We start from the raw sequence: 25576 nt of genomic DNA, 5'->3' as shown, positions 1-25576 counted from the left end.
AAGAATCCATTGGGAAATTGAAAGTCATGAAGATTTTGTCCTCTGTTTACTTTAAGACTTTTGTAGATTTAACTCTGAAATCCATTTTGAGTTAATTTTTGTATATAGTATGAGGTAGGGGTGTAAATTCTTTGTTTTGCATGTGAATATCCAGTTTTCTCAGCACCATTTGTTGAAAAAAAAATGTTCTCTCCCCACTGAATGGTCTTTTTTTAAATCGACAGATAAAATTATATGTATTAATTGTGTACAACATGATGTTCTGTCATGTTTAGTCATTGTGGAATGACGAAAGCTAGCTGATTAACACACATATTACCTCACATAGTTATCATTTTTGTGGTGAGAACAATTAACATTCACTCTCTAGGCATTTTTTAAGAGTACAATATATTGTTATTTACTATAGTCACAATGTTGCACAAGAGCTCTCTTGAACTTATTCCTCCTAACAGATGTTTCATATCCTTTGATCAATATCATCCCAACCAGCTCCCCCAACTGCCCCAGCCCCTTGTAACCACCATTCTATTATCTAGTTCTATGAGATCAACTTTTTAAGATTACACATATGATGAGATCATGTGGTATTTTTCTTACTATGCCTGACTTATTTCACTTAACATAATGTCTTCTAGGTTCATCCATGTTGTTGCAAATGGCAGGTTTGTCATCTTTTTAATGACTGAGTAGTATTCCATTGTGTTTTGTTTTGTTTTGAGACAGGGTCTTGCTCTGTCACTCAGACTGGAGTGCAGTGGTGTGATCCCGGCTCACTGCAACCTCTGCCCCCTGGACTCAAGCAATCCTTCCACTTCAGCCTCCCAAGTAGCTGGGGCTACAGGGCTGCACCACCACACCTGGCTAGTTTTTTAGTTTTTTGTAGAGACAGGGTCTCACCATGTTGCCGAGGCTGGTCTCAAACTCTTGAGCTCAAGCAATCTGCTCTCCCCAGCCTCCCAAAGTGCTGAGATTATAGGCATGAGCCACCATGCCCAGCCTCCATTGTGTTTTTATACCACATTTTCTCTGTCCGTGCATCCACTGATTTCATATTTTGGCTATCATGAATAATGCTGAAATGAACATGGAAGTGCATATATCTCTTCAACATACTGGCTTTGTATTTGAATCTGTTTGTCAATATCCACAAAATAACTTACTGAGATTTTGATTGGAATTGTGTTGAATCTATAGATCAAGTTGGAAATAACTGACATCTTGATAATATTGAGTCTTTCTACCCATGAATATAGGATATCTCCCCATTTATTTAGCTCTTTGATTTCTTTTACCAGAGTTTTGTAGTTTTCTTTGTATAGATCTTGTACATATTTTCTTAGATTTATACCTAAGTGTTGCATTTTTAGAGGTGCTAATCTAAATGATATTATGTTTTTTTGTTTCAGATTTTAATTGTTTATTGCTGATATAAAGGAAAATGATTGACATTTGTGTATTGACTTTGCATCTTGCAACCATGTTATAATCACTCATTAGCTCCAGAAATTTTTTTGATTTATTCAGATTTTCTACATATACAATCATGTTATCTGCAAATAAAGACAGTTTTATTTCTTCCTTTCCAATGTGTATACCTTTTATTTTTTTCTTATTGCATTAGCTAGGATGTTCAATATGATGTTGAAAAGGAGTGGTGTGAGGGAACACTCTTGTTTTGTTCCTAATCTTAGTAGGAAAGCATCTGGCTTCTTACCATTAAGTATGATGTTAGATGTCGGGGTTTTTTGTTTGTTTTTTTTTTGTTTTTTTGTTTTTTTTTTTTCGTAGCTGTTCTTTATCAAGTTGAGAAACTATTCCTAGTTTTCTGAGAATTTAAAAAAAAAATCATGAGCAGGTGTTGTATATTGTCAAATGCCTTTTCTGAATCTGTTGATATGATCATGTGATTTTCCTTCTCTAGCCTGTTGATGTGATAGATTACATTAGTGATTTTTTGGAATGTTGAACTAGCCTTGCATACTTTGTTAAATCACACTTGGCTGTGTTGTAGCATTATTTTTATCTATTGCTGAATTTCATTTGCTAATATTTTGTTGATGATTTTAGTAACTATGTTCATTAGAGATATTGGTTTGTAGTTTTCTTGTAATGTCTTTGGTTGGGGTATTGGGATAATTCTGGCTTCATAAAATGAGTTAGGAAGTATATATTCTCTCTGCTTCTATGTTTTGGAAGAGATTGTAAAGAATTGATATAATTTCTTCCTTAAATGTTTAGTAGAATTTACCAGTGAACCTATCTGGGCTTAATGCTTTCTGTTTTGGAAGGATGTTAATTACCAATTCATTTTCTTTACTAGATGTAGGCCTATTCAGATTATCTATTTCTTCTCTTTTGAGTGTTGGCAGATTGTATCTTTAAAAAACTGGTCCATTTAATTTAGGTTATCAAATTTGTAGGCAGAGTTATTAATAATATTCCTTTAACATTATTTTAATGTCCATGGGATCTCTAGTGATATCCTGCCATTTCATATCTGATACTAACAGTTTGTATCTTCTCTCTTTTTTTCAATGAAGTTCATCAATTTTATTGATCTTTTCAAAGAGCCAGCTTTTGGTTTTATTGATTTCCTCTACTGATTTTCTGTTTTCAGTCTCATTGATTTCTGCCCTAATTTTTATTATTTCTTTTCTTCTGTGTGCTTTAGATTTAGTTTGCTCTTCTTTTTGTAGTTTCCTAAGGTGGAAGCTTAGATTATTTATTTTAGATCTTTCTTCTTTTCTAATATATGCATTCAGTGCTATAAATTTCCCTACAAGCACTGCTTTCACTGCATTCCACACATTTTAATAAGTTATACTTTCATTTCCATTTAGTTCAAAATATTTTAAAATTTTTCTTGAAATATCTTTTTAGAAAATAAATGTGTTATTTTGAGATGTGTTGTTTAATCTCCAAGTATTTTTCTGTTATTGATTTCTAGTTTGATTACATTGTCGTCTGAGATCATAGATTGCATGATTTCTATTCTTTTAAATTTGCTAAGGTGGGTTTTATGGATCATAATGTGGTCTGTCTTGAGGAATGTTTCATGTAGGCTTGAGGAGAATATGTAATCTGCTGTTGTTGGATGAAGTAGTCTATAGATGCCAACTATATCCGGTTGCTTGATGGTACTATTGAGTTCTAATATGTCCTTACTGATTTTCTGCTTGCTGGATCTCTCCATTTCTGATAGAGGGGTATTGAAGTCTCAACTACAATAGATTTATCTATTTCTACTTGAAGTTCTAGCGGTTTTTGCCTCACATTTTTTTTTTTTTTTTTTTTTTTTTTTTTTTTTTTTACCAAGTATTAAATCACAGGAGGAATTTACTCCAAGAATGCCAATCAACATACTGGACAATGTCTTTAACTATAGTTTACAACAACAGTTTAAAACTATGATGGCCTTTCATATAGCTACTTCTAATGTCAGTTCTCACTGAAAGGCATAATATTAAAATATAACTCAGCCAAAGAAAATGTTTCTTTTGTTCATTTCTTTTGTTCCTTTGTTCATTTCTTGGAATAGCAATTAGCAAGTAACAATGTGTGTAAAATGCCTAAAAAATACACAATGCCATTGTCAAATATGTTTGAAAAACACAATATCATATTGGCCCTGCTTAGAGATTCAAAATATATTTATCATACTAAAAGTTCTAAAAAGCTATGCATAAAGAAATTCGTATAAATTATTTAACAGTTTTCCATAATTGTTATTGTCATTCTGTGGGAAGTTAGATATATCAATATACTTTCAGATTTATCAATATACTTTATTCACCTGGTTTTTGAATGAGGGCCGGTTAAGTAAGCAAATTTATTGTCATTTGCACTGACAAGGAACTAGAGTGTTAATTTTTTTTATTATTGATTGAAGGGAGAACGCTTCCACTGCAATTTTGATGGAAGAGTTTTCATTTGATTATAAAAGTTGTGCCTGATTATAAAAGTTGCAATGTAGTTTGATTCTGTTTTTAGGCACATACATATTAAGGACTGTTATGTCTTGCTGGAGAATTGACCTCTTTATTATTATGTAATGCCTCTTTTTATTCCTGATAATTTTTTGTGCTCTAATGTTTGCTCTGTCTAAAATTAACACAGCCACTCCAGCTTTCTTTTGATTAGTATGAACATGATATCTCCTTTTTCATCCCTTTACTTTTAATTTATAAGTGTCTTTATATTTAAATTGAATTTCTTATTAACAGCATATGGTTGAGTCTTAATTTTTGATTCACTCTGAAAATGTCTGTCTTTTCATTGGTACATTTAGACCACTGACATTTAAAGTGATTATTGATATAGGTGGATTAATGCCTACCATACTTGTCACTGTTTTCTATTTGTTGCCCTTTTCGTTGTTCGCTTTTTGTCTTCCACATTTTTTTGCTTTTTGTTTTAATTAAGCAATTTATATGATTCCATTTCTCTTTTTTCACATATCAATTATATTTCATTAAGAAAAACATTTTTAGTGGTTGCTCTATGCCTTTATAGCTAGTCCCAGTTCACTTTCATATAATACTATACAAAGATACATACTATATTCTCAGGTAGTGCAAGTACCTTATAATAACATCGTATTCCTAATTATTACCTCCCATCCCTTGTATGATCGCTGTCACTCATTTTACTTACACATAAATACACATTAGTATATACACACACATAATCAAATACGTTGCTGCTATTATTATTTTGAATAAACTGTTATCTATTAGGTCAATTAAAAATAAGAAAAAAGTTTTTATTTTATCTTTGCTTATCCCTTCTCTAACATTCTTTCCTTCTTCATGTAGATTCAGATTTCTGACCTATATTGTTTTTCTTCTCTGTGAAGAACTTCTTTTAACATTTCTTGCAAGGCAGGTCTAATGGTGACCGTTTCCCTCAGTTTTTGTTTGTCTGTAAAAGTCTTGATTTGTCTTTCACTTTTGAAGGATAATTTCACAAGACACAGAACTCAAGGTTAGTGGGTTTTTCTCTCAACACTTTAAATATTTCACTCCACTCTCCTCTTGCTTGCCGTGTTTCTGAGGAGAGGTCAGATGTAACTTTTATTTGAACTTCTGTATAGATAAGCTGTTTGTTTCCCATGGCTTCTTTCAATAATTTTTTCTTTATTTTTGATTTTCTGGAGTTTGAGTATCACATGCTTAGAATTTTCTTTTGCATTTATCCTACTTGGTCTCTGAGCTTCCTGGATCTGTGATTTGGTGTCTGACTAATTTTGAGTAAATTCTCAACCACTATTGTTTCAAATATTTCTTCTATTATTTTCTCTTTCCTCTCCTGATATTTCCACATTACATGGATGTTGCACCTTTTGTAGTTGTCCCACAGTTCTTTCATACTCTCTTCTATTTTTTTCCCCCAATCTTTTTTCTCTTTGCTTTTTGGTTGTAGCAGTTTCTATTGACATATTCTCAAGCTCAAAGATTCTTTCCTCAGCCATGCCCAGATCACTATTGAGTCCATCATGTGCAGGCATTCTTCATTTCTGTTACAGTGTTTTTAATCTCTAGCATTGCTTTTTGATTCTTTCTTAGAATGTCTGTCTCTCTGCTTATAATATCCATCTATTCTTGCACGTTGTCTACTTTTTCTGTTAGAGTCCTTAGTATATTAATCACAGTTACTTAAAAACACTGGTCTGATAATTCTAACATTCCTGTGTTATCTGGCTTAAGTTCTGATGCTTGTTTTATCTCTTCATACTGTATTTTTTGCCTTTTAATATGCCTTGTAAATTGTTGTTGGAAGCCTGACATGATGTACTGGGTAAAGGAACTGTGGTAAATAATCCTTTAGTAATGTGGTGGTAAGGTGTAGAAGGAGGGGAAGCATTCTATATTTCCATGATTAGGTCTCAGTTTTTAATGAGCTTGTGTCCCTGGACTGTGAACTTCACCAGTGCTTCCTAGTTCTCCCCCTTAGGTGGGACAGGATGGCTAGAAAGGGCTGGAGTTGGGTTATCTTCCTTCCCCCATGTGGAAGGCTAGAGCTGGCTGGAGTTGCTTATTGACCTTCCCCCATAACAGTTAGCATCTGATAAAAATTCAATAGGTTATGTTTGGGCCGGGCGCAGTGGCTCACGCCTGTAATCCCAGCACTTTGGGAGGCCTAGCAGGCGGATAACCTGAGGTCAGGAGTTCAAAACCAGCCTGACCAACATGGTGAAACCCCCGTCTCTACTAAAAATACAAAATTAGCTGGGCGTGGTGGCGCATGCCTGTAATCCCAGCTACTAGGGAGGCTGAGGCAGGAGAATGGCTTGAACCCAGGAGGTGGAGGTTGCAGTGAGCCGAGATTGCGCCATTGCACTCCAGCCTGGGCAACAAAAGCGAAACTGCGTCTCAAAAAACAAAAACAGAAACAAACAAACAAAGCAAACGAACAAACAAAAAATAGTTATGCTCTGGTGAAATAGTTTCTCCTGAGAGCAGACCTTGTTAAGAAGAATAGAGTGCTCTGACATATTCAAAAAGGCAACTTTTTCCCTCCCTCTGCCTGAAGCATGAGGGTATTTTCCTCTAATCTTCACTGAGAAAAACTGGAGCTTAAACTCACAAAAGTGTGGGTGTGCTGTCCTAATATTGGGCCCCTGGAGTTCCTAACTCTCAGATTTGTCTTTATGGAGCCCCCAGAAGTTTGTCAATTACAGTGTAGGTTTTTCTACCCTAGTGCTGGTTCCTGTGGAAGATTCTGCCTGTGGACCTCTGCTCTGGTAATTTGTGATTCTCTTTATCTGCCTGTTTCTCCAATTTTTGGAGTAGCAGTTTTCCCTGTGACCTCACTTTTCTGACAGATTTAAGAGAAAACGATGGTTTATTTCAGTTTGTTTAGCTATTTGCTTCCAGTTAGGATGGAGTAATGACTTCTAAGCTCCTTACATGTCAGACTGAAAAATGAAAGTCTTTTTTTTCTTTTTTAAAATAGGCATTTATAAGTATATAGTTTTCTTTAAGCACTGGTTAACTGCACCCCATAAGTTTTTGTATGTTGTGTTTTCATTTTCATTCATCTCAAGGTAGTTTCTAATTTCCATTCTCGCGCTTGGACTTTCTATAGAGGGGAATATTTCTATTCCATTACTGGGTTAATTTCCGAGAACATCACTACCTCCAGAACCCTGCATTTACACTTTTAGAGGGTAGTTTCTGAGGAATAGAGGAACTGAAAGTAGACATGAGTGGCTGGGTATAGGGGCTACAATTTAACCCCGAGCTTTTGAAGCCATCCTGTGTTCTTCTAAGCCAGTGATTCTCAACTGGGGGCAATATTGCCTTTCAGGTGACATTTGGCAATGTCATGGCAATGATATGGGCATTCCATCACAACAAATAATTATCTGGTTTGAAATGTCAATAATGTTGCTATTGAGAAACGCTTTTTTTTTTTTTTTTTTTTTGAGAAGGAGTCTCGCTCTTTCACCCAGGCTGGAGTGCAGTGGCGCGATCTCGGCTCACTGCAGGCTCCGCCCCCCGGGGTTCACGCCATTCTCCTGCCTCAGCCTCCCTCGTAGCTGGGACTACAGGCGCCCGCCACCTTGCCTGGCTAATTTTTTGTATTTTTAGTAGAGATGGGGTTTCACCGTGTTAGCCAGGATGGTCTCGATCTCCTGACCTCGTGATCCACCCGCCTCGGCCTCCCAAAGTGCTGGGATTACAGGCGTGAGCCACCGCGCCTGGCCGAGAAACTCTTTTTTAACCCTTTAAATTGGTAGATTTGTTTCCCACTTACTCAGCACCTATCTGTACAGTGTGTCACTACATCTTCATAATGGTCCCCAAGGTAGGTGCAGTGTCATAATCTGAGATGATGTAAGCAAAGTTTTAAACTGAAGCAACCTCTCAGTCAGCAGCAGAGTCAAGACTACCACCCTGCACTCCAGTTGTTTCCCAGAGAACCCACGGTTACCAGGATCTCCGCTTATTTTGACCATTCCACCTTTCAAAAGCAGATTATCATGCATTGTCTTGTGAGTATATGGCTGGCATATTGGTAGCCTAATACACTTCTCCTAGTTAAGGACACTTCACTCTGTCTTGTAACTCTCTGTTTAATGTCTCTGCAAATACAGTATAAACTCCCTGTGGGCAGCACAGCAGTTGGCAGAGTAGGCACTCAGTCGATTTCGTTGAATGAATTAGAATATATGAAAGAAAATGTACCAGAATGTTAACTGGGTTGTCTCTAAGAGCTTAAATGAAGGTTATTATTATTATTATTATACTTTAAGTTCTAGGGTACATGTGCACAACGTGCAGGCTTGTTCCATAGGTATACATGTGCCATGCTGGCCCACTGCACCCATCAACCCGTCATTTACATTAGGTATTAAATGAGGGTTTTACCTGTCACCAGAAGAGGCTTGGAAATGGGTTGTGACATGACCCTAGAACTGGTAGGGGAAGAGAAATTGTGATCCCCCACATTGGTTGTTTTGCCTATAGGATTTTAATTACATTATTAATAATAATGATAATTTTTATTTCTCTTGTTAAATTCCTCACACTTCAGCCTACTTTGTTCTTTGAATTGTTCATGGTAGTACCTTTTGCCTTTAATAAAATACTAGTTTTAACTCTGCTTAAAAATTCACTGTATCCTCAGATTTTGTTCCCTAAAGGTCTTATCACAAACATAACTTAAACAAAAATCTCTTGTGATGTTTGATATCACAGTGATCCTTAAATTATACTGACATTAAATCTCTATGTCTAAGGTAGCTGGCCTCAATTTTCTCCTGCATGAAAGAGGAATAATGATTCTTTGTTAACTAACTGAGAACTTCCTGAGGATAAAATCATTTACAGCACATGAAAACATTTTAAACAGTACTGTGGGGTTTGATGTGGGCTCACACCTGTAATCCCAGCACTTTGGAAGGCTGAGGCAGGAGGATTGCTCCAGACCAGGAGTTTGAGACCACCCTGGGCAACATAGAGAGATCCTGTCTCTACAAGAAATAAATAACCAAGCAGTACTGTGTAAATGGCAAGGCCCCTTCAGTTATGGGTAACTGAAAAATTGTATTCATATGAATTGTGCAGTATAACCAGTTGTCATGCAATAATTAAAGTAGTTTGCTAGATTGAAAGAAAGTGCATTCAGATTTTGTGTTCCTTGCTTGCAATGGTAGCCTGAGTAAATAGGACCTTTTTTCTTCCTAGCAATTTGGTTAAAAGATCAAAGCTACATTTTGCCTTAGACTATCTTGATGATTATAATACATTGACTTTTTTTTTTCATAGGTGTTACAGAACATCCTGGACACTGAAAAAGAATATGCTAAAGAACTTCAGTCTCTTCTTGTTACTTACTTAAGACCCCTGCAGTCAAATAACAAGTAAGATGTTTATTTTAAACCCCTCACTAAGTAAAGCAACATAATGTCAGCATATGGAATCGTTATTCTTATGTCACTGAATAATTGATTTTGCCCTTTAGAAGAATTTCCACAGATCACAGGTTGCCAAGAACATGGTCAGGGCAACAGAAATTATGCAAGATGTTGCTTTTGGAGAGCTGGGCTTTCTTTCTCTTCTGGCTGTGAAAGGAATGAGTAGATCTGTGTTTCTTCCTGTCACAATTTTTATCTTGTACATTAAAAAAAAAGTGATGTGCCTGGTTTTACCTTACAGGAAAAGAACTCCCTGGTGCTTTTATTCAGAAAGCACATAAACTGGAAATTCTCATGCTCACTCTGACCTTTGTTTGCCAGGGCAGAACTTCTTTCCCATGCTCTGAGAATGGAAAGAGTATGGCATTTTGTGAATGCTCATAAGAGCTATTCAAGCCATTATTTCACCCAGGCAAATGTGAATGATAAACAGATGCTAAAGTGTTTTTAAAGACAAAATGTTCAAACCTTACTCTGGTCTTAGAAATCTGAAGTGATTGTGTAAAGCCTGAATTAAAAGAATTGAAAGCTTTAGTTTTCATGAAAGAAAAGTAGTGACTATTTTTTTTTATCCTTGTAGGCACAGCATATTTAACAAATAGTGGTGAACTGCATTTATTTGTGTTTATTTTAATTTATTACATTTCACTAGAGATCATGATCATATAGAAAATTTACCAGTCAGCCCATATAATGAAGAACAAAAACCTCTCTTTTTACCTTGGAAAGAGTTTACTATTGCTAAACAGTTGTCTGAACTATCAGCTTCAAACTTAAATAAGTTAATATATTTGAGAAATTTGGCCGGGTGTGATGGCTCAAAAAGCCTGTAATCCCAGCACTTTGGGAGGCTGAGGCGGGCAGATCGCTTGAGGTCAGGAGTCCAAGACCAGCCTGGACAACATGGTGAAATCTTGTTTCTACTAAAAATACAAAAGCAAATTAGCCAGGCGTGGTAGTGCAAGGCTGTAATCCCAGCTACTTGGGAGGCTGAGACAGGAGAATCGCTTGAGCCTGGGAGGCGGAGGCTGCAGTGAGCCAAAATCACATCACTGCATTCCAGCTTGGGAGACAGAGCAAGACTCCATGTGAAAACAAACAAACAAACAAACAACAACAACAACAACAAAACCAAGCAAACAAAAGAAAAAGAAAAGAAAAAATACTGTGAGAAAAATTCTCCCCTTTTCCAAATTATGCTTGTTTAGTTATAATGCCTTTTTTCTTGCTAAATTTCCCACTTGTTTATTCTCCTGGCACTATGGAAATCTACTTCAGTATGAACAAATTTTCTATTCCTGTATTGTAAGAGTTTAAACATGATCAACAATAAAGTGTTTTTTGGGCCAGGTGCGGTGGCTGGCTGGGCACGTTGGCTGACACCTATAATCCCAGCACTTTGGAAGGCCGAGGCGGGTGGATCACTTGAGGCCAGGAGTTCAAGACCAACCTGGGCAACATGGCGAAACCCCATCTCTACTAAAAATACAAATTAGCTCGGCTTGGTGGTGCGCACCTGTAGTCCCAGCTACTCAGGAGGCTGAGGCAGGAGAATCGCTTGAACTCGGTAGGCGGAGGTTGCAGTGCGCCAAGTTCATGCCACTGTACTCCAGCCTGGGGGACAGAGTGAGACTCCATCTCAAACAAAACAAAACAAAACAAAAAACAAAGTATTTTTTGTTATTATCATGTGAAATATGAAGTGTTCTGTGAATCATAGTTCTTAGAGCTGAAGTAAATCAGTAAATCATTGGGTCTAGTATCCTGGGAGAAATGACTATCTCTATTAAATAGAGAAGAAGCTGAAGTCCAGACAGGTTTACTGCCTTGCCCATCACACAGCCAGTACATGGCCAGGCTGGAGCCACTGTGCCCCCCGCTTCCAAGTGAAACATGCTTTCTGTTTTCTGGAAGTGACAGGCAGAGGAGATGGAAACTGAAGTGGTAACTCTGGGAGGGGAGATGGTAAGATTTTAAATGAAGGAGGGACTGATTAGCGATCAAGAAAAAATAAGAGGATTTAATGAGTTCTTTTCCTTTGGCTAAATACTCAGTAGTGAGATTGCTGGATGGAATGGTAAATCTACTTTTAGCTTTGAGAAAACTCTGTAGTGCTTTCCAAAGAGGCTGTACTAATATACCAACATTCCCACCAGCAGTGTGTAAGTGTTCCCTTTTCACCACATCCACGCCAACATCTATTATTTTTGACTTTTTAATAATGGCCATTCTGGCTGGGCGGAGGTGGTATCTCATGGTTTTAATTTGCATTTCTCTGATGATTAGTGATACTGAGCATTTCTTCATATGTTGGTTGGCCATTTGTAAGTCTTTTGAGAAGTGTGTGTTCATGTCATTTGCCTACTTTTTGATGGGATTATTTGTTCTTTTTCTTACTGGTTTGTTTGAGTTCCTTGGAAAAGAGTCAGGGCCGAGGAGGTGAGAGACCTGAGTCAGACCTGTACTGTTCCTAAATGAATTCAGAATGCAGTGATAGTAAGTTTCCATTACTTCTGACTGTCTTGTCGGCCCCAAAGTGATTTGAGCAAACCAGACTGACTGTTATCTGATCGTGAAGGGGCCAGATAAACCCCCAGTCAAGTTCAGGTAAGGCCCCGACTTAAGTTCTCACTGCTCTGAGAGAGCAACAACCAGGGAAGTTGGTTGGCTAAAGGTTTCACTTTAGAATAGGGGTTTTCCAGCTTGTGATTCAGGATGGCATTACAGCAGAGGAACTGGCAGTTTTTTATTCTCTCGGAGTTACTGGTAATGTTTATTTTGGTCTTCCCTTTCTTTCTTAGTCAGCAAAAAAATATTCTCTTGGGAATACTCCCCTGGTATTTTATATATATATATATGTATAATATATAATATATATGTATAATATATAATATATATATTATATAGCATATACAATACACTCCACCCCCAGGCTGGAGTGCAGTGGTAAGATCTCGGCTCACTGCAACCTCTGCTTCCCAGGTTCAAGCGATTCTCCTGCCTCAGCCTCCTGAGTAGCTGGGACTACAGGCATGTGCCACTACGCATGGCAATTTTGTATTTTTAGTAGAGATGTGATTTTGCCATGTTGGCCAGGCTGGTCTTGAACTCCTGACCTCAAGTGATCTGCCTGCCTTCACCTCCCAAAGTGCTGGGATTTCAGGCGTGAGCCACCACACCCGGCCTAGTGTTACTATACACTTAAGGAGAAGGAGAAGAACATGTGGCAGACATGGGCTTTTTTTTTTTTTTTTTTTTGACAGAGTCTTACTCCATCACCCAGCCTGGAGTGCAGTGGCACGATCTCAGCTCACTGCAACCTCCGCCTCCCGGGTTCAAGCAATTCTTCTGCCTCAGCCTCCCGAGTAGCTGGAATTACAGGCGACTGCCACCACACTCGGCTAATTCTTTGTATTTTTAGGATAGATGGGGTTTCACCATGTCGGCCAGGCTGGTTTCGAATTCCTGGGTTCAAGTGATCCACCCGCCTCGGCCTCCCAAGGTGCTGGGATTACAAGGGTGAGCCACCACGCCCAGCCCAACCTTGGCTTTTTAAACAAATCTTCAGAAACGTTTTCTCCCAAAAAGTGGTTAAGAGCATGGACTCTGCAGCTAGAATGTTTTGGTTCAATTTCTGTCTTTGGCATTTCCTGGCTTTGTAGCTTTGGATGATTTGCTTAACCTCTCTATGCCTGGGTTTCCCCACCTGTAAAATGGAAACAGCACTGGCATAATACCTACCTTATAGAGTTATTATAAGGTTAAAATGAGGTTTTAATTGTAAAATGCTTGTGTAAGTGTTCAGTGCTCTATGTGTGTCGGCTCTTGTTATTATTATCACTTACTGTTTGGTAGGGGAGGAATGGATAAGAACATTCTTCACACAGAGGCCCTGGATAAAGTGGTTCAGTTTGCTTTTATTTGACTTCACTCCACTCCAAAAACAAACAAACAAATCAGTACTATTTTTTTCCTCCTACTTCATCTCATAAAGATTTCCTTTAATTGATGTATGAGCATTTTAGTTTAGGAGAAAGTTGATTTTGCTATTTTTTCTTGTGTATTATATGAGCATATATAATATCTTTCAATTACTTTTCCAGTTCATCCAGAGGAAGGTACTCAAGAGTTTTTTACACTTATTCACAGCTATGATGTATTTTTATCTATTTATATACTTCAGTATTAAGCACTTGTTTGAATTTACCTGTTGCTTTATAAAATACCTAAATGTCCCTTACGACCACTCCATTTCTTTAGGATCATTATTCTTATTATATAAAAGAAAATCAAGGGGAGAAGCTTAAGAAGTTGCCTAAGACAATAGAGTTGTTACAAATTAAAAAGCAAAAGTTAAAATATAGGGATTACTTCCCTTGTATTTACCATATATTAGCAAACTATTAGCCAACTAGACTAGAATAGATAACTACATGTACTGTATTTGTTTTTCAGTCTGAGTACTGTGGAGGTTACATCTTTACTGGGAAACTTCGAGGAAGTATGCACATTTCAACAGACGCTCTGCCAAGCCTTGGAAGAATGTTCAAAGTAAGTGCGGCATATTTCTGATAGGATAGCCAGCAACATTGCTGTTTGTGTTTTGTTTTCCTTTTACCTGTTGCCTTTGATAAGGACACTTCATAGTTAGGTATTTGTTACAGCTTTGAACAAAGTAGCAATACATAGACAGTGTACTAGGTGGCAGTGTTCACAGTGTCAAACCACCAATTGTATATTAGAATTCTGTGTCTCGTAAATTACTTTTGACTTTATTTAAAAAATACATCAGTTTGCTGTTTCTGGTCAGTATTAGAGACAAATAAGGTCTTTTTTTTTAATGTTCCTTAAAGTTCTGGGATACATGTGCTGAACGTGCAGGTTTGTCACATAGGTATACATGCGCCATGGTGGTTTGCTGCACCCATCAACCCGTCATCCAGGATTAAGCCCCGCATGCATTAGGTATTTGTCCTAATGCTCTCCCTCCCCTTTCCCCCCACTCCCTGACAGGCCCCAGTGTGTGATGGTCTCCTCCCTGGAGACACATAAGGTCTTAATTGACCATGAATGACACCTCTGGCACTGATTACATATTTTCTTTTGTACATTGCAAATTACTTGGAAAAGTCATTCAAATGATTCTTTCAGTTTCACAGATTTGGTGTCTTTGAATTGCTCCTGATATTATGTCTATTATATTAAGAGTTGAAACACACAGAAAGTGGGGGAAGGAAAAGTATATCTTTATGTGAACCAACACATTTTTGATGGCTAGCTAGATTGTCCAGATGTTTAACCTCATACTACAGTGAACTATAATGATCATCAGTCAATATGTTTCTATAGAAAGACTAATTTTTCAAGCAGCATATCTTGAAGAAGTTGGCAGCTTTCATCTCTCTAGGGAAACTGAGGTGATTACCTGTTATTTAAGCTTAATGGGACACAGGTGGTTGTCCAGGGAGAAAGATGGAGAGGACGCACACTAAAGGGACTTGAGGGGCCAAGGGGGTCTAGATTATTGATATGCAAAGATGTTCACTAAGTGAGAAGGGCAGATTACAAACTAGATTCATAATCCTTATGTTTTCCATTTTATAGAGAAACATGTAGAAAAAAGCCCAAGAAGCATGTCAACATTTTTAGAGTCAGTATCTCCAAATGGTGGGAGTCTGAGAAATTCATTTTTCTTATTATGCTTTTCTGATTTTTCTACAAATGAAGACAGGTGGCTTATAATTTAAAACATTAATTTAAAAACTTTTGAGGCCACCCTGCCTAGCAAACACCAGACCTCCAAGATTACATAATATTCTTTTGTGGTATGTCATTTTTGGATTTGATTAGTTTTGTCTGTATTCAAACTTTAGATAAATTAACCAAGAATATTTTTAGTGTACCCAGCTAAATTTGAAAATAATCATCTTAAAAACAAACAAGCAACCATACCTACTAATTCCAAGTAAGTATCTGACCCTATGTATTAGAACTATGTTTGGTGGCTAGAGTTTAAAGCAGTGGGCAAGAATTTGAGTTTCATGGGTAAAATGGTTATAATATAGTTTCTCTTTTAACCTTGGCAAAATATTCAGAAGGCTTTCATGCTGCCAGATTTAATTGGAATAATCTTCCTTTGCCTCCTGTTTCCTATTTTACATTCTGTGTTTTGTCCATTTTGTTTACAGGTTTCCAGAAAACCAGCACAAAGTAGGAGGTTGTCTACTGAGTCTCATGCCTCATTTTAAATCTATGTATCTGGCTTACTGTGCAAACCACCCTTCAGCTGTAAATGTGCTCACTCAGCACAGGTAAATAGTTAACATTTCCCCAACTAGGTGGTTTTGCAATGAGATCCTTTCTTAGGACCACGTCATTTGGAAATCCAAGGTCTTCAGTTGGACTCTTAATTATCCCTGTTCATGATGCCAGGAATTGATTCATTGTTACATGGATTGATTGCCCATTAATCCAAAGAATAAATTCTTGAGCACCTACTATGTGCAAGGCCCTGTACCAGCTGATGGGGATACAGGAATGAACAAGGAGGAGGAGGTCCCTCCCCTCATTGAGCACAGAATCTTGAGGGAAATGCAGATATTAAATTAAACGTTGTAAACATGTCATATTATGAAACAGTAAATTAAAAGGGTTCTGTGAGATAACATTAACATGATATCAACTTAGTGGGATGTGAAGAAAGGGTCAGAGAGAGCTTTCCTGAAGCAAAATTCTATTTGGAGCCTATCATTTAGCTTTCCTCTGCCCCAATGAATGTTTTATCTGAGTTGCTGACACATAGCTAAACTGCGTAGGTTCATCTCTTTTTGCCTTCCCTTGTCTGCTTAGAGAAAGTTTTAGGCAATGATGTAGCTACAAAGCAGGTGTGAGCTGTGTGACAGATACTTTAAGCAAAGGGCTCTGATAATAATTATACATGAATATAAGTTGCTTCCGATTCATGATGAACAATAGAATAGTGTCTCCTTTAAGAATACGAGTCCTTGCAAGGGACCTAGATAAGTGTCACACCTCTCCTGCCATCCTTAGCTTCTGACTACCCACCCCTGACACATTCACTGACACATTCATCTGGGCCAGAAAACTGTAGGATAGGCTTGATGACAGAATTTTACCTTCGAAGTCATATGCTGGAAATCCAGGTGGGACAAAAGCAAGTCCAACATAAGAGACTCTTGACTTAACTTGGAGACTAAGATGCAGAATGGACATGGATTCTGGAAGCTGTTCAAGACTGAAAAGAATATTCTTTTAATCTGACCTAGATTTGAGCTCCCAGAGCTAGGCTAGAACATTAGTTGACATGAGCCTCCAGAAATGACAGAAATTTTGGTTCTTGTCCTGGTCTATTAAGGTGCAATATTTATTGACTTTACAAAGATGTTATGTAAGGACATTTTAAAGGTTGAACGCAGTAAGTCCTGCTTGAAGGTCAATTTTATTCCTCTGATAAATTTTGAACTCTTATGGAATAGCAAATATGGAAATTGGAGTTTAAAGAAAGAGAGGTCATGAACCTGGAATTTTTAGGCAAGTGGCTCAACTGCTTATAGCTAACATTAGCTAGTAATAGCACTGACAATGTGCCAGGCACATGATGTAAAAGCCTATGAGGGAGTTATTATTATTACCACCCCTGCTTTACAGATAAGACATTGGAAGGCTTAGGTTAAGTAATGTGCCCAAGAACTCATAGATCTTAAGTGGTTGAGCCAGAATCCAGGTCTGTCAGACTTCTAAAAAATGTTTTTATTGAGACATATATTTTATCCACAGAAAGAATAATGTAAATGCAAATTTAAAGGATCACAATAAAATGAGCACCTGTGTATCTACCACCCGGCTTAAGCAATAGAAAGTTACCCTTTTCTTTTCTCCCTCCCCTCCCCTCCCCTCCCCTTCCCTTCCCTTCCCTTCCTTTTTTTTTTTTGACAGAGTCTTGCTCTGTCACCGAGGCTGGAGCGCAACTGCAACCTCCGCCTCCCAGGTTCAAGCGATTCTCCTGCCTCAGCCTCCAGAGTACCTGGGATTACAGGCGTGCACAACCATGACCAGCTAATTTTTGTAGAGTTGGGGTTTCACCATGTTGGCCAGGCTGATCTCGAACTCCTGACCTCAAATGATCTGCCCACCTTGGCTTCACTTGACAGAGCAAGACTCTGCCTCAGACAAAAAACAAAACAAAAACAAAACAACAACAGCAACAACAACAAAACAAAGTCACTGCATCAATTTATTTTCTCACTATCTGTGTATGAGGGTTTCATTTTCTCCACACCCTCACCAAACATTTGTTATTGTCAGTCTTTTTGATTATAGACATATTAGTGGATATGAAGTGGTTTCTCATGGTGAGATTGATATGCATTTTCCTCAGGAATAACGATATTGAGCATCTGATATGGTTTGGTTCTATGTCCCCACCCAAATCTCATCTTGAATTGTCAACCCTACATGTCGAGGGAGGGACCAGGTGGGAGGTGACTGGATCATGGTGGTTTCCCCCATGCTGTTCTTATGATAGTGAGGGAGTTCTCATGAGATCTGAAGGTTTTATAAGGGGCTCTTCCCCCGTCGCTCTTGCTGTCTTTCCTGCCACCTTATGAAGGAAGTACTTGCCTTTCCTTTGCCTTCCACCATGATTGTAAGTTTCCTGAGGCCTCCCCAGCCATGTGGAACGGTGAGTCAATTAAACCTCCTTTGTTTATAAATTACCCAGTCTCAGATAGTATCTTTATAGCAGTGTGAAAACGGACTAATACAGCATCTTTCATGTACCTACTGGAAGTTCGTATGCCTTCATTCAAAGAAATGTCTATTCAGATCCTTAGCCTGTTTTTAAATTGGGTTATGTGTACTTTTATTGAGATATAATTTATATAACATAAAATTCACGATGTTAAACTATGCAATTCAGTGGTTTTTAATATATTCACAAGTGTGTGGCCATCACCACTGTCTAGCTCCAGAACATTTTTATTACTCCCCTCTAAAAACCCGTCCCCAGTAACAGTCACTCATTATTAATGGCTAATGATGTTGCGCATCTTTTCATCTTGCTTATTGGCTATTTTAATGTCTTCTTTGGGAATATGTCTATTTAAATCTTTTGCTCATTTAAAAAATTCAGTTAGCTGTCTTTTCATTGTTGAGTTGCAACAGTTCTTTATATATTCTGGATAATAGATTCTAACCAGATACATGTCTACCTTGGAGATACTGTGCATTTGGATCCAAACCACGACAGTGAAGTGAATATTGCAATGAAGTGAGTCACATGAACCTTTTGGTTTCCAAATGAATATAAAAGTTATATTTACACTCTACTGTAGTCTATTAAGTGTGCAATAGCATTATGTCTAAAAAAGCAAGGTACATTCCTTAATTAAGAATACCTTATTGGCTGGGCGTGGTGGCTCATGCCTGTAATCCCAGCACTTTGGGAGGCTGAGGTGGGCAGATCACTTGAGGTCAGGAGTTTGAGACCAGACTGGCCAACATGGTGAAACCCCGTCTCTACTAAAAATACAAAAATTAGCCAGGCATGGTGGTACATGCCTGTAACCCCAGCTACTCAGGAGGCTGAGACAGGAGAATCGCTTGAACCCGGGAGGCGGAGGTTGCAGTGAGCTGAGATCATGCCACTTCACTCCAGACTGGGTGACAGAGCAAGACTCCGTCTCAAAAAAAAATACTTTATTGATAAAAAATGCTAATGGTCATCTGAGCCTTCAGCAAGTTATAATCTTTTTGTTAGTGGACAGTTTTCTCTCAACGTTGATGCTTGCTAAATTATCAGAGTGGTGGTTGCTAAAGGTTGGGGTGGTTGGGGAAAATTCTTAAAATAATACACCAATGAAGTTTGCCACATCGATGGATTCTTCCTTTCATGAAAGATTTCTCTGTAGCACGTGATTCTGTTTGACAGCATTTTACCCATGGTAGAACTTCTTTCAAAATTGCAGTCTTTTCAAAACCAGTCACTGCTTTATCAACTAAGTTTATGGAATACTAAATTCTTAGTTGTCATTTCAATAGTGTTCACAGCATCTTCATGACAAATAGATTCCATCTTAAGAGACCACTTTCTTTGCTCATCCATAAGAAGCACCACCTCATCTATTCAAGTTTGATCATGAGATTGCAGCAACTTAGTCACGTCTTTAGGCTCCACTTCTAATCCTAGTTCTCTTGCTGTTTCTACCACATCTTCAGTTACTTCCTCCACTGAAGTCTCGAACCCCTCAAAGTTGTCCATGAGGGTTGGAATCAACTTCTTCCAAACTCCTGTTAATATTGAAATTTCGACCTCCTCCACAAATATTCTTAATGGCATCTAGAATGGTGATTCTTTTCCAGAAGGTTTTCAATTTACTTTTCCCAGATCCATCAGAGGAATCACTATGGCAGTTATACATAGCCTTCTGAAATGTACTTCTTAAATAACAAGACTTGAAAGTCAGAATTACTCCTTGATCAGGCACTGCAAATGAATGTGTTAGCAGGCATGAAAACAACATTAATCTCCTTGTACATCTCCATCAGAGCTCTAGGTTGACCATGTGCATTGTCAATGAGCAGTAATATTTTGAAAGGAATTTTTTTTTTCTGAGCAGCAGATCTCAAGAGTGGGCTTAAAATAGTAAACCATGCTGTAAACAGATATGCTGTTATGTAGGTTTTGTTGTTTCATTTATAGAACACAGGCAGAATAGATTTAGCATGATTCATTTTTAAGGGCCCTAGGATTTTCAGAATTGTAAATGAGCACTGGCTTCAACTTAATGTCATCAGCTGCTTTAGCTCCTAACAAGAGAGTCAGCCTGTTTTTTGAAGCTTTGAAGCCAGGCATTGATTTCTCCTCTCTAGCTATGAAAGTCCTAGATGGCATCTTCTTTTAATAGAAGGCTGTTTCCTCTACATTGAAAACCTATTGTTTAGTGTAGGCACATTCATCAATGATCTTAGATCTCCTGGATAACTTGCTGCAGCTTCTCCATCAGCACCTGCTTCTTCACCTTGCACTTTTTTTTGCTAAGGAGATGGCTTCTTTCTTTAAACTTCATGAACCAACTTCTGCTAGCTTCAAACTTTTCTTCTGCACCTTTCTCACCTCTCCCAGCCTTCATAGAATTGATGAGAGTTCAGGTCTTGCTCTGTATTAGGCCTTGGCTTAAGGGAATGTTGTGGCTGATTTGATCTTCTATCCAGACCACACAAACTTTCTCCATACAATAATATGGCTGCTTCGCTGTCTTATCATTTGTGTGTTCACAGGAGTATCACTTTAATTTCCTTCAATAACTTTTCCTTTGCATTCATAACTTGGCTGACTGGTGCAAGAGGCCCAGATTTCAGCATATCTCGGCTTTTGACATGCCTGCCTCACTAAGCTGAATCATTTCTAGCTTTTGATTTCAAGTGAGAGACGTGTGACTCTTCCTTTCACTTGAAGACTTAGAGGCCACTGTAGGATTATTAATTGGCCTGATTTCAATTTTGTTGTATCTCAGGGAATAAGGAGGCCCTAGAAGAGAGAGGGGGAAGAGGGAATGGCTGGTGGGTGGAGCAGTCAGAACACACACAACATTTATTGATTAAATTCACTCTTATATGTGCATGGTTCATAGTGCCCCCAAACAGTTACAATAGTGACATCAAAGATCACTGATCACAGATCTCCATAACAGATATAATAATAATGAAAAAGTTTGGAGTATTGTGGTCAGGCATGGTGGCTCATGCCTGTAATCCCAGACTTTGGGAGGCCAAGGCAGGTGGATCACCTGAGGTCGGGAGTTTGAGACCAGCCTGACCAACATGGAGAAACCCTGTCTGTACTAAAAATACAAAATTAGCCGGGCATGCTGGCACATGGCTGTAATTCCAGCTACTTGGGAGGCTGAGGTAGGAGACTCACTTGAACCTGGGAGGTGGAGGTTGCCGTGAGCCGAGATTGCGCCATTGCACTCCAGCCTGGGCAACAAGAGTGAAACTCCGTCTCAGGAAAAAAAAATAAAAAAAATAAAAAAAGTTTGGAGTATTGTAAGAATTACCAAAATATGACACATAGACACAAAGTGAGTACAGACTTTTGGAAAAATGGCACCGATAGACTTGCTCGGCACACTGTTGCCACAAAACTTCAGTTTGTAAAAAATGCAATTATCTGTGAAGTTCAATAAAGTACAGTGCAATAAAATGAGGTGTGCCTATATATGATTTGAAAAAATGTGCTTTCATTTTTTGGGTTGTCTTTTCAGTTTCTTGATGGTGTCCTCTGAAGCACAAAAATTTTGATTTTACATTTTAATTTTGATGATGTCCAATATGTCATTTTGTTGTTGTTGCTTGCACTTTTGGTGTTATATCTAAGAAATTATTGCCTAATCCAGGTCATGTAGATTCATGCCTATTTATTTTCTTAGAGTTTTATAATCTTAGCTTTTATGTTTAGGTCTTTAATTAATTTTGAGTTAATTTGTGCATATGGTTCCATTTTATTCTTTTGCATGTGGATATCTAGTTGTCCCAGCACCATTTGTTGATTTCTATTCTTACAAATTGAAGTTGTGTTTTATGGCTCATAACGTGGTCTGTCTTGGTGAATGCTCCATGTGAGTGTGAGAAGAAAGTGTGGCTGTTGTTGAATGAAATATTCTACAAATGTTAATTAGAACCACTTGATTGATGGTTCTATTCAGTTCAACTGTCTGCTTACTAATTTTCTGCTGCTGGATCTGTCAATTCCTGATAGAGAGATGTTAAAGTCTAACCACAATAGTAGATTTATCTCTCTTTTCAGTTCTATCAATTTTTGTTTCATGTATTTTGATACTCTGTTGTTAGGTGCATTCACATTAAAGATTATTATGTTTTGTGGGAGAATTTGCCCTTTTGTCATTGTATATTTTTCCCTTTTTATCTCTGATAATTTTCCCTGATCTGAAATCTGCTTTCTCTGAAATTAATGCAGCTAGTCCAGCTTTCTTTCAATTATTGTTAATAGGATATATCCTTCTTCATCTCTTTACTTTTAATTGTCATAGATTAAAATATATGTTGTAGACAATATAGTTGAGTCTTGTTTCTTAATCCACTCTGACAGTCTCATTCTTTTAATTGGCGTATTTAGAAAATTCACATGTTAAGTGATTATTTATATATTTGGATTAGTATCTGCCATGTTTTCTATTCATTGCAATTGTTCTTTGTTTCTTTTTTACCTCTCTTTGTCTGCCTTTTCTGTTTTTAGTAAACATTTTATATTATTTTATTTCCACTTTTCTCTTAGCATATTATACTCTCTTTAAAAATTTTTACCAGTATCCCTAGAGTTTATGTTATGTATTTATGGCTAAATCTAACAACACTTTCACATAACACTACACCATTTCATAGGTAACTTATAACAGAATACTCTCAATTCCTCCCTCTTATCCCTTATAATATTATTGTAATTCATTTCACTTTTCCATAAAGTAAAATCACCCAATACACTGTTGCTATTATTACTTTGAACAATTATCTATTAAATCAATTAAGTATAAGAAAAATGAGGCAAGGTGCAGTGGCTCACGCCTGTAATCCCAGCACTTTGGGAGGCCAAGGTGGGCGGATCACGAGGTCAGGAGATTGAGACCATCCTGGCTAACACGGCGAAACCCCGTCTCTACTAAAAATACAAAAAATTAGCCAGGCGTGGTGGCGGGCGCCTGTAGTCCCAGCTACTAGGGAGGCTGAGGCAGGAGAATGGCATGAACCTGGGAGGCGGAGCTTGCAGTGAGCCGAGATGGCACCACTGCACTCCAGCCTAGGCAACAGAGCGAGACTCCATCTCAAAAAAAAAAAAAAAAGAAAAATGAAATATTTTGTTTTACCTGGATTTATTATTTTTCCAATACTTTTTTCCATGTATATCCAAGTTTTGTTTGTTGTTTTTAAATCTATATCACTTTCCTTCTCTCTGAAGAACTTCTTTTAACATTTTTGCAAGGCAAGTCGTCTGGCCACAATTTCCCACATTTTTTGTTTGTTTGAGAAAGTATTCAGAATTCTAGGTTGTCATTTTTTTCTTCAACACTTTAAATATTTCATTCCATTCTGTTGTTTGCATGGTTTATAATGAGAAGTCTGATATAATTCTTATCCTTGTTCCTCTATAGGTAAGGTGTTTTTCCCTCTCTGGCTTCTTTCAAGATTTTCTTGTTGCTTTTGCCTTTCTGCAGCTTGAATATGAAATGGCTAGGTGTAGATATGTTTTGCTATATATCCTGCTTGGTGTTCTCTGAGATATCTGGATCTGCAGTTTGGGATCTGTCAATAATTTTGCAAAATTCTTGGCCTAATAGGGTCAACATTTTAAATATTTCTTCTCTTTTCTCTTTCTTTTCTGTCTATATTCCCATTATGCAAATGTTACACCTTTTGTACTTGTTCCACAGTTTTTGTATATTCTCTTCCATTTAACATTTTTTTCTTTACATTTAAGTTTAGGAAATTTCTATTGACATATCTTGAAGCTCACTGTTTCCTCAGCTATGTTTAGCCTATTTGTTAGACTATCAAAGGCATTCTTCACTTCTGTCACAGTGTTTTTTATTTCAGGCATTTTCTTTTGATCATTTCTTAGGGTTTCTATCACTCTGCTTACATTATCCATCTTTTATTACATGTTGTCTATCTTTATCCGTTAGAACCTCTAACATATTAAGCATAGTTATTTTGAATTCCCTAATAATTCCAAAATCTGTGTCATATCTGAGTCTGATTCTAAAGCTTGCTTTGTCTCCTCAGACTGTTTTTTTCTTGCCTTTCGGCATGCCTTGTAATTTTTTGTTGGAAGGCAGACATGATAAATTAAGTAATAGGAACTGAGGTAACTAGGTGTTTACTGTGAGGTTTTCTGTTAATCTGACTAAGATCTTGCCTGTGTTTAATGTTTGCTGTAGCTGTAAGTATGAGGGGCTTTAGATTTTTCTTGTTTCCTTTTCTTCTCCCTTATTAACTTTGGCTTTCTTTCTTTCTTTCTCTCTCTCTCTTTCTTTCCTTTCTTTTTCTTTCTTTCTCTCTCTCTCTCTTTCTTTTCTTTCTTTCTTTCTCTCTCTTTCTTTTCTTCTTTCTTTCTTTCTCTCTCTCTTTCTTTTCTTTCTTTCTTTCTTTCTTTCTTTCTCTCTCTCTCTCTCTCTCTCTTTCTTTCTTTCCTTTCTTTCTTTCCTCTTTTTTTGTCTCACTGTCTCCCAGGCTGAAGTGCAGTGGCACGATCTCAGCTCACTGCAACCTTTGCCTCCCAGGTTCAAGCAATGTTCATGCCTCAGCCCCCTGAGTAGCTGGGATTACAGGCATGTGCCACCACACCTGGCTAATTTTTTTGTATTTTTAGTTTAGACAGGGTTTCATGAAGTTGGCCAGGCTGGTCTCAAACTCCTGACCTCAAGTGATCCACCTGCCTCAGCCTCCCAATCCTGCTGGGACTGCAGGCCTGAGCCACCGCGCCCTGCCTATCTTTGGGTTTCTTAAGAACTGCTTCTTTTTTTTTTTTTTTTTTTTTTTTTTTGAGACGGAGTCTCGCTCTGTCGCCCAGGCTGGAGTGCAGTAGCGCAATCTCGGCTCACTGCAAGCTCCGCCTCCCGGGTTCACGCCATTCTCCTGCCTCAGCCTCTCCGAGTAGCTGGGACTACAGGCGCCCGCCACTATGCCCGGCTAAATTTTTTTGTATTTTTAGTAGAGACGGGGTTTCACCGTGGTCTCGATCTCCTGACCTCGTGATCCGCCCGCCTCGGCCTCCCAAAGTGCTGGGATTACAAGCGTGAGCCACTGCGCCCGGCTGCTTCTTAAATAGAGTCTGTGTCTTGCAGATCCCTCCCTGTAATCCACTGTGATTATATATTGGGGCCCTGTCAATGTGATGATAAGGTGTTGGGGAAGGGGATACATTCTATAATGTTATGAACAAGTCTCAATTTTTTAGTAGACCTGAGTCCCTGGAAATTGACCTCCAGAAGCCGTGCTTAGTTAGCCTTTTTTAGTCCTCTCACATATGGCAGGAAGATGAGAGAGGGCTGAAGCTGGCTTATTGTACCTTCCTCAGGTCAGATAAGACTTGGCAACATAGTTTCCCTTGGAAGACAG

The 25576-nt window shown here is 38.0% G+C and overlaps 1 protein-coding gene across 3 annotated transcripts in view; it reads left to right on the top strand.

Moving 5' to 3' along the window:
• Positions 1 to 25576, top strand: part of ARHGEF6 (Rac/Cdc42 guanine nucleotide exchange factor 6) — a 119587-nt gene that overhangs the window by 59772 nt on the left and 34239 nt on the right. For all 3 annotated transcript variants that reach the window (XM_003272576.3, XM_030807124.1, XM_003272577.3), the window contains 3 exons: positions 9276 to 9370; positions 13880 to 13975; positions 15613 to 15735. In XM_003272576.3, coding sequence (XP_003272624.1) covers positions 9276 to 9370; positions 13880 to 13975; positions 15613 to 15735 — 314 coding nt within the window. The remainder of the gene's footprint in view (positions 1 to 9275; positions 9371 to 13879; positions 13976 to 15612; positions 15736 to 25576) is intronic.

This window comes from Nomascus leucogenys, chromosome X (genome assembly GCF_006542625.1).
Source record: "Nomascus leucogenys isolate Asia chromosome X, Asia_NLE_v1, whole genome shotgun sequence".
Taxonomy (NCBI): domain Eukaryota; kingdom Metazoa; phylum Chordata; class Mammalia; order Primates; family Hylobatidae; genus Nomascus; species Nomascus leucogenys.
This window is presented reverse-complemented; position numbering and strand designations above follow the sequence as displayed.